Source organism: Gorilla gorilla, chromosome 15 (genome assembly GCF_029281585.2).
Source record: "Gorilla gorilla gorilla isolate KB3781 chromosome 15, NHGRI_mGorGor1-v2.1_pri, whole genome shotgun sequence".
NCBI lineage: Eukaryota > Metazoa > Chordata > Mammalia > Primates > Hominidae > Gorilla > Gorilla gorilla.
This window is the reverse complement of record NC_073239.2, coordinates 79,957,240-79,967,572: the sequence shown is the minus strand read 5'-3', so window position 1 is coordinate 79,967,572 and position 10,333 is coordinate 79,957,240. Positions and strand designations below refer to the sequence as shown.

General features: G+C 39.0%; 1 protein-coding gene across 1 annotated transcript in view; it reads left to right on the top strand.

The window, feature by feature from the left end:
- Nucleotides 1-270: 270 nt before the first annotated feature.
- KCNH5 (potassium voltage-gated channel subfamily H member 5) overlaps nucleotides 271-10,333 on the top strand; it is a 343,028-nt gene continuing 332,965 nt past the window's right edge. The window contains exon 1 of the mRNA XM_019009338.4: nucleotides 271-1,308. Coding sequence (XP_018864883.1) covers nucleotides 1,236-1,308 — 73 coding nt within the window. The 5' untranslated portion in view covers nucleotides 271-1,235. The remainder of the gene's footprint in view (nucleotides 1,309-10,333) is intronic.

Here is a 10,333-nt window from a genome sequence, read left to right as displayed (position 1 = left end):
GATTCGTGCCCTGCCCCACCCTGGCGCATCTTCGCCCCCACAGCCTTTACCGTTTTTCCATCGCTAACACTGCCCGCCTCACTCCCCCTCTCTCGGGTGTGAATTATTCACCCTCTTCCCCTACTCTTCACATCAAGTGCAACCTTTCCCGCAACTTTGCAGCGGTGGCGGGCTCGCGGCTCGCCTCCTGCGCTCAGCGGTCCTGGGGGAAACTCCCCTGGGCGGCCGCACGCTCCCCCAGACGCCAAGCCCGGCCTGGGTCGCAGGGGCCATTCCGGGCGCCGGCTGCGCGCTCGGACTTCAGGGCTCGCGCTCCCGCTCCGGGGTTGGGTAAGGGCGGTGCGGAAAGCGCCAGTGTTCAGGAAGGTTTCAGGCGCCGGAGCCCGGAGGGGGGCGGTAGCAGCGTCAGGTGGCTGCTCTGCGTCCCCGCGCGCCGCCCAGCCAGTCCCTGCCCTGCTCTCAGCCTCGGCTGGAGCTGGAGCCTGCCCGCACCTCCGCCCCGGGAGCCGCGTCCGCGCCAGCAGCCCGGATTCGGGACCCGAGCGGGAGACGCCGAGATGTGAGCCTCCGACTGGCCACTGCTGTCTCTGGCGCCCTCTTCTCCCATTCCACCGGCCCGATTGGACAGCGATCGCTTGCCTCGATCTCCGGGGAGAGGAGCAACCACCAGGCGCACAGCCCAGAAGTTGGGCTGCGCTGTTCAGCCCGGAGCTCGCTGCGCGAGGGGGTGGACTAGGAGACCGGGAGACGAAGGCGCGGGGAAGAGGTCTCGGTCTGAGCTGAGGGGAATTGGGAGGGTGGGGGCTTGAGTTCCCTCTTGCGCTCCCCAGCAGGGGGAGAGATGCAGAGCCCGCGCCCAGGCGCCGGCCGCCGCGGTAGCAGCCTCAGCAGCAGCCTCAGCATCAGCACCGGCGGGACAGCGACAGCGGGGGCGGCGCAGGCGCACTGTCCCCCGCGGAGCCTGCAGTTGCCGAGCCCCGTGTGCGGCACCGCCACAGTCTGGGCAGCGGCGGCCGGGGGAGCGCTACTACCATGAACTGCCTGGTCCTCCTCCCCAGAGCTGCTCATCCGGGTCGGGCTGGAGACACAGTCAGGGGACCCCGTCGCCGCCGCCGCGCCCCCTCTTCTTTCGGCTCAATCTTCTCTTCCACCTTTTCCTCCTCTTCCTCCACCTTCTTTGCCTGCATCCCCCCCTCCCCCGCCGCGGATCCTGGCCGCTGCTCTCCAGACCCAGGATGCCGGGGGGCAAGAGAGGGCTGGTGGCACCGCAGAACACATTTTTGGAGAACATCGTCAGGCGCTCCAGTGGTAAGGAGAGTTGTAGTTCAGAACACCCCTACCTCCATCCCGCCCACACGCGCCCCCCATCCTCCCCATCCCATCCCTCTCCCACGGGGGGAGGGGGATGCAGGCAGCCTTACCTGGTGGTTTCATTTACCAGTTGGGCTGGATTTGGGGTGGGGTGGGGTGGCAATGAGATGGTGGGGGAAAGTTAGTTGCATCCCCTTCCTACCAGACAGACTCACCCCCTCCCACCTGTCCAGAGCCCAGAACTGGAGGAAAGAAAGGGGTTGGATAGGGTGTAGGTACATCTGGAACATAGAGTTGAGTTTTGCTTTTATCTTTCTAGTTCTTCCTTCTCCCACATTTTTCCCCAAAGTGAGCAGCAGGGACTGACCAAATTCTGAGTTAATCTCAGTGGAAAGGTTTCCCTCAAGTTGGGAATGGCTGCGAAAGTGGCTACTTAACAAGATTTAAATCTCTGGAAAGGCTTTTGGCCCTCGTGGTCACTGGGAAATGTGCTTTGTGCTGGGGAGAGTAGTTGAGGTTGAACCTAAGAAAGAGTTCAGTGCTTGCAAAATGGGAAGCCAATTACTGTGGACAAATTGGTGCTTAAAGTTTCTTCTTCCTATGTTTTTCACTGTACATTCATCTATATATTTCGTTTGACTTAAACATGAGAAACGTAGAAGTGAAGCAGTAACTATTGTGCTTTTAATGCAACTAGAAAAAAATCAAAAAGATGCCATCCTACCTTGCTACTGACGTTAAAGTTTTCTTGCCTTAATGTGTCTTTAAAATACCATCCATTTATACATTCATTTCCTACAAGATATTCTGGATGGGAATGGTTATATATTTCCACATTTTAAGACCTTATAAACTTTGCATCTTACTGAAATCTGCATTTTCTACTTGTTTTTAATTCTTTTGTATAATTTTAAACTTCATAAGTAAGATATGTTGAATATCTTTTTAAGTTTTTCCTTCAGAGGCTGTTATTTTGACATCTCTTGCTTGGAGAATAATGAGAAAGACATTTCTGTATATGGAGTACAGTAGAGCTTGGAACAAAGCAATGGAAATACTCTATGCAGTTCCATAGTGCCTTGTTTATTCATTCATTGAAACAATATTTATTTGGGTGCCTTATACCGTAGATACTCTGTGGTTTCTTGGGATTAAACAAAAAGTAATTAGTACACATCCCCTCTTCTTAAGAGGCTCCCTGCCTAGTTGGAGGCACAGGGAAAGACAGAGGCACACTGAAATATCAAATAATTAAATAAATAATGCTTTCCCTAAATGGTAGATTAGATTATACTAATTCTTAGATCAGAATCTCTTTTAAGACTAGGCTTGTAAATATTTCCTCTGATTTTGAGACTAACTGTATTTAAGTGTTTCAAAGTATTTTCCCCAAATATCTGACTTGTTATTTGTTTTTAATTTGAGGTTTTAAACTTTATTTCTTTGTTTTGGGCAATGCCTGAAACAATAAAAGTCTAAAGCAGTAGTGTTGTATTTGGGTCGGAAAAAATAGCGAATAGGGTCTGGCCTAATATTCTTTTAAATACCTGTATATTTTTTAGTTATATAAATTCATAATGGTAGGCAATTTTTATTCTTATATGTTACCTTCTTGTATTAAGATTATACTAAACCTATAATACAAGGGGATATTACTCTTAAAACAGTTTGGGGAAAATGTGTGTATTATTGGAATTAGTTAAGTATACAAGTCTTCTTTCAGCTTTCTCATCCTCTTGGGTTATTTCAACTTCACGCAATTTGGTCTATGAGAGGACTTTTCAGAGAAGGCCTTAAAACATAAAATCTGCAGGATTACGATTGCTCTGCTTTATAAAGAGAAAGAACATGAGAATCCCTTGACTAAACTTTATTAATATAGCAACTGTGGTTGAAGCTTCTTATACAGACTATGAAACTATGAGATAGTTTTTTGAATTTTTAAAAATTGTAGATATTCTATGAAATGAAGATTAGAAATGTCTGTTTCTGTTGCCTCCATTTTGTATCTACCACTGAAATTAATGAGTATTTTATCTTTTTTACACTTCATGTTCATAATCGTTTCATTGGTTAAATGTTTCTTTCCTGGACAATACCAAGTGAAAATGAAAATTTATCTGTTTTGGCACTTAAATGCCACCTGTAATTGCCTATGGCTAACTTTGAATACCACTACTCAAAGACCCTGAACTGTTTGAAGTGTGTTAGATAGTTGTAGTGAGTATATATGCAGGTGTGTGTGATAAATACTGAAAAGTCTCAGTACCTCTTTTATAGGCAGAACCTCAGAAATTGAGAATTATGGTATTAAATTGGTCTACACATTCACGGGGGAATATCCCGCAGTTGTCATTTCTATATGATTTGGCAGAGAAATAGAAAAATTTATCCTGAGAAATTGTTTAATTGAGACTAATAGAAAATTCCCTTCAGGATTCTCACAGATGGATCAGGTTTGTCACTTTGAAGGTTTCATTATTCACTAACTTAACAACATTGAAAGTGAAGTGTTGGCAGAGATTTAGCAGGAAGAGAAAGAATAGAACCCAGCACTCCCAATCTATTTAACAGTTGAAGAAACAGAGGCTGGCCTTGTCTTTTTACCTGAACCCCAAGAAAAGCTCTTTCTGATACAATATCATTTTCTTCTTATGAAAAGATCAGATCTTATAGTGAGAGTCAGCCAAACATAGACATAGATATAGAGAGACACCCAGATAATACACAGGCACATAGGTAAACACTCAGCTGGTCAGGCATCCACCCAGAAAACTGAAAAGAGGAATATCCTACTTCTTCTTTTTTAGGATTTGTCTGTAAAGTGTGTCCACCACCCTACAGACACAGAGGAAGCAATCTAACTCTTTTTCTCTGTCTTGCACACAAGGAGCAAAACAGAGATGTAGGAAACAAAACAAAACAAAACACACAGAGCAGAGAGAAAGGGGTGGGGTGGGGGAGAGAGAGAGATTATGGGACATGAAAGGGAAATGGACACAAAGAGAAAATGTCAGACATTTATTTGTCCATGGGTATCACCAATGAACTGAAATCTCAGCCAGTTACAAATTTACCAGAACATTTTTTGATGATGTGAAACAAAAAAGCAAGAAGTGTGGCATATTTGAATATCAATTTTATACCTGAGGATTTCTTAATAAAGTTCCAAACTCCTTAGATGCAGTTTCCCAGAAAAACAGCGCTGTATTCTGTACTCCAGAGTGGCAACTATAACCTATGCTATTATTTCACACCTCTTGAGACTGGATTTTTATTTTCCTTATTTAGTTGACTCAGTCTGTTATAAGCGAGCACTGCAAGTTGTTACTGGTGATTCAAAGTCTATAAAATAGAATAATGAGGGCCATTGAGCAGGATGGATACACACACACTTTATAGCCAAATCTCAAAAGAAGCAAGGAATTCTTTTTTAGTTTAAAGATAAAAGATAAGATCATTTCTAGACAAAAGGAATTATAATAATTCTTAGCATGTGATTCTAGTAAATATAGAGAACATTATTACTCTAAGAAGTTGTAAAGTTTAAAGTATAAATGCTATAGGACGGCTTAGACAAATTTTTGGCTAGTACGATCAAAATAAGCCATTAGTAAGGGAAGGTTTAGAGGACTATGTGGTGAGTTCATTACAGCTGAGCAATGTCTCCCAGAAGGCCCCTGCCTCAAGGGCTTACAGACTAGATTTGTGTCTAGAACATTATTAGGATACCTTCCTTTATTTAAATTTCAATTATTTATGCAAACTATTAATCTAAATTGGGCTCTAGGGAGCAATAAACTTGTGGGTAGAGGTTAAGTATCTGGAAGAAAGTAACTGTTTTTAGGACTTTTAGGTTAAAATTTAGATTCAAAAGACAAAAAATATTTCAAAGACCTTCAACCTGATTTTGTCTTTGGGCAGCACATTTTACTCATATGTTGTCTTCAATTCCTTAGCAAATAGGCAGACATGATTAGTTTGAGTGACAGTAAGCTAGGTTGCTATTTTGAAAATTATAACTACAAATTAATACCTTTTAACTAGAAATTATTATTATTTAATATTTTAAGCTTTATGACAAATTGGAAGTTTATTTTAGTTTTGTGGAAAACTAGAAGTGTTTTTCTTTTTGGGGAAAAAAGGGGTTCAGGAAAGAAGAAAACAGAGAAGGTAGTATTTTATGAACCACTTACCTTTCAAGAGAAGAAACTCAGTATCCTCAATTTTTCATTCTGCTTGAGATAGCTGGCTGCACAAGCACTTTTTTTACTCAGCTATCTCTTACTTGTAGAAAAGTCCAAAATTATTTTCATGCTGAATTGACATTTGTACAAACTGAGGTCTTAAAAGAAACCTATAAGAGAGGAAGCAGAACTAGTGATCTGTAAACAAAACAAAAAAGGAATAATAACTTTTACAATTAGCCAATTTAAAAGAAATGATGGAAAACAAATGGACATTATTTTGGTTGTTGTTGTTATAAAGTTATTGACATTTTTTCTTGAAAGGTTTTCTTTAATATCTAAGACACTATTCAGGAAATACTGATAAAACCACACAGTGTTTTTGAAGCACTGGTTTACTCAGGTCTTATAATGTACCACTTTAACATTTAAAATATCAAAGAGGTTGAAATTATACTGACCACTTCCTAAATTATATTTATACATAAGCCACAAGATTGTCCCTTCCATTAGATTCCCACACTGTGTTATATAATGAATGCAGCACATTGCTGATAGAGGGATGCTTATTCTAAGATACTGTTATCTTCACTAGAAATTGCCCTCTTTGTTTATCTTTTGCTTGATTCCAGAAGTAGGATGTGTAAGACATCCATCTACCTAGGCACCTTGTAACTGACTTACTAAAAGGATCATATAAACATTATTTTTAATAGAAGGGCGTAGTTATGATTATTTTAATTGATAGCGACTGAGTAGATTTCCTAAAGAAGCCCTTTAGTTTAGTCAGTGTTTATCTTTTTCTTTCCTTGTGAGTCACAGCCGAGTTTCTTAGCTTGGAGGAACAATGCTTCTGCATTCTCCAGAGTGTAGCCTAGGAAAAGGTTGTGCTGTTCACCAAAGTACTGTAGTTAGTATTTACCACAAGAGGTCACTCTGGGTTCTGTCACAGGTGAACCAAGTAGTTAATATTTTTCTCTTTTTCTGTTCTCCCTCCTTCCCCTTCCCCCACCTTGCTTGCCGCCCCCCAAATTTGACTGGGAGGGAGTCAATGTTATTAGTTGGTGCTCTTGGAAGAAAATATCTAAAATGTAAGACATGCAGGAAAGTTAAATGAAAAAAGGTATTTATTATATTAATTATTAGAATTTATTTTAGTTGACAGTGATCAACATTTTATAACTATACGAATGTGATATTGATAAAAATTGTTTCTGTAAAGAAATGGATTTAAATACATTTTAGACTAATAGAGCATTTTCTTTAGCAGATAAAATTTTATTGTAATACACAATTTCAGCATTTCATATACATACAGTATATGAAATATAAAGTCTTGCAGAAAAATGACCTGTACATAATGCTTCATATTGAGCCACTTCAACAGATTTTTTCTCTATGAGACATCTTTATATAATTTATATTGAATTGGTGAAGTAGAATCAGTTCATAACAGTGCTTTAATTTTATCAAAAGATAGTTTACAGATTTATAGTTACTTCCTCAGGATGTTATGTAATCCTAGTATTTTATTTTTACCCAAATTTTAAAAATTAAATACAGAGCTAAATTGTTTAAAATTATTAAATAATATTTTCAAAGTTCTTTAAATTATTAAACTCCAAAAGACAGGATTGGGAATAGACTGTTTAAGAGGTTTTGTTTCCTCTTAGTCAGTAAATCTGAATTTTGGTTTAAGGCAATTCTTTTTTCTTTTTGGTGGGTTAGAAACCATATATCAAGAGATACTTTGAAATGTTCCACACAATATTGGTTTTAATGGGAAAAATTGAAATATGTCTTAAAGTACTTTTATAAATACAAGAGATGTGTTTTGAATCAGATAAACATGGATAACAAATCACAATCCAAAACCAGTGGCAATTATTGTTGTGGAAATTGAGGTCAAAGAAAGTAGTGTTCTAGAAAGTATTCTAGAAAATGGACATTTATGAAACAAATTCCTTTAGCAATAGCAAAGCAGAATGTAAAAAAATCCTCAGCATTTTCCACTAAATAGTCTAGCTTTATAATACATGACATGAGTCCTTTTCATCATTTAAAGATAATTAAAAAGAATCACTTAAATATTCCTATTTTATATAATATAGAAACTAATATATTAGAAAGGCTTAGTCTTGAAATATATTTGATCAAATGGAGGCAGTAATAACTATTGTCACATAGATCAGTGTGTATTTTAGACATCATTTTAGTGTTTGGTTATATGTGGATACTATTACCTAGTAAAGAGACATATTTATATACATTCTAGATAGTAGTTTTGTGATACATTAGGTTGACAAAAGAAAAAAGAGGAAAATTAATGAGCACAGTAATTTAGAAAGAAAGTGTGGTTAGAAAGCTATTGGAAATTTTATTGAAAATAGATTTCCCTCTCTCTTTGGGTCTGGTCCCATTACAGAAATATAACTATTAAGTACAAAGTCATATGGATCTCAAAAGATACGCAATTTGAGATCTGAGCTTATGTGCATAATCATAACAGCTTGTAGATATAAGGACATATAATTGGGAAGTCATGAAAATTTTGGTATATGAACTAAGCTCCCTGAGGATATGGGTCATATCTTAAAAAGACTTTTATGTCCTCCACTGTGCAGAGCACATAGCAGTAAGTATTCGTTGAATAAATGCTTTTTTGATTTTTGTCTCCTAAAGTAACCAAGACCATAATTAATTCTTTCCCCAAGCCAATGCTGATTAAATCTATTAAGTGAGCTTGAATAAGTAATTACATAGTTTAAACTATTTAGTTAATCAATGCATATATCTGAAAACAGACACCACACTGCATAGGGCAAATCAGATGGTACTTCTGAGAGGATGAGAAAGGAATATGAAATGGATCCCATGTTCATTTCCTATTCCAAATTGAGGTACGGCTGAAATATCTTCTACCATTTTTGTTTCAGTTGTCAAGAGCTTGAAAGCTGGACTATTTAATACCAGAAAGAACTGCTTAAAAATTTGTAGATTCTAACTAAATTATTTTAACAACTTTGCAGTTAGCAGTTATTGATGGTGAGTTTTATCCCTGGGAATCAATCCTTACCTGCTTAAGTACCTTCTGAGTGAGCTTTGCCTTGGGGAGCAGCTTACAGCCCTGTGCAGTATGCAGCAGAAGAGAAAAATGAGTTTTAGATTTTGAGAGACTGCAGGGCCAGCCTCAGGTTGCCATATCTAACTAAAAATTGAACAACTCACTTGGATTGAGGGGAAAAGTTAACCTTTGTCCTGATCTTTGCTGTAAGCCCTTTTTGGTCTGCTGGCATTTATTTTTATTTTTTAAATTTGGGGGCAAATTAAAGCACAATGAGTTTATTTTTATACATTTACAAGCATTGAAAAAATAGAGGAGTTCCTCAATGGGGGTTAAAGAGTCTCAGAATAAAGACTCCGAAATACAGCGCTGATCCTTTTGCTTGGCTCTCATGCCCTTTCTAGTTAATTATCCATTAATGCAACACAATTTTATTGAGTACCTACTATGTGCTAGGCAGGGATCTAGCACTAGGGATTCATAATGAACACAGTGACAAAAACAATGTTTCTCCTGTTTTTCTGTGGAGGGCATGTGCATATTTATAAGTTTCTAGAGGCCTGTATTAGAGTCCTGGCTCTGATACTTACTAGCTCGGTGACTTAACTTACTTGTACCTAGTTTCCTTATCTATAAAATACAAGTAATAATAGTACCTAGTTTATGGGGTTAGAGTGAGGATTAAGTTAGGCAGTACATGTAAGTACGGAGAACGGTGCCTGGCACATAAATAAGCATTATATCATGCCAGTAGTTATTATTATCATTTAGTTGTTTAAACGTTTGAATGCACTTTCTATAGTTGATGTTTTTAATTCTTAGTCACCATTTCCTTCTGCACCTCTTTTCAACTAATTTCTGCCTACTCCATAATGCTGAAAATTCCTAGAAAATTATGAGTGCGCATTCTTCTCGTAAATCTTAAGATCTTTTCTTGGTCCATATTTTTTCTGACTTTGCAAGGTTTGAAACCATATTCCCCTACCCTCTCCACCATTCATCTTATAGCTATCATGAGCTTACAAGCCCTGCTGCCCTTTCTACTGGCTTCCCTTTTTGTTCCTCTCCTCCTCCCTCCTCTCCTTTTCCTTCCTAAAGAATGAGTTGAGTAGTCCCACAAGTTCTCACTTCAACTTTCTTTCTTGCATCTCCATCCTACTTTTCAGGGAAAGTTTGTCTTCTGCCATAATTTAAACTTTATCTTCTCTGTGCCCCAGGTCTGTATTTCCAAAGGTATACAGGATTTCTCTTCTTGTACTACTCAAAAGTCATCTAAAACTCAGTGTAGGCAGAATAGAATTTATTTGCTTTTGGCCTCAGATTGACTTTTTTTTTTTGTATCTCCCGTTTCTATTCAAAGTGTCTTTAGTATTTTTGTTTTTTACTCTAGAAGTGTTAGGGTCATCTTTGACTTTCCATTCAGTATAATGTTAGTCTTACTTTCCAACTAGATTATCAATCCTTAGCTTTCTTTTGTGTCTCCTGTAAGTGCTGTGTGCAGAGTAAGTTAATTCATGCCCATTTACTATACTGACTCATCTTAAGACATGAAGCATGTTCGTAACTGACATCGTATACAGCCAATGTCTCTAACTGTGATGGACCAAAGAAAGAACTACAGGTCAGAAGGAAAGAGCTGCCTCATTAACTGACCTCAGAAACTAAAGGTCTCCAAGAGGGAGGAATGACATGCGTGACATATTCCCCTTGCTCGTTCCTAAAACAGCTTCTGTCTGTACTAGAGCAAACATCATCAAGGTAACTGGTAATC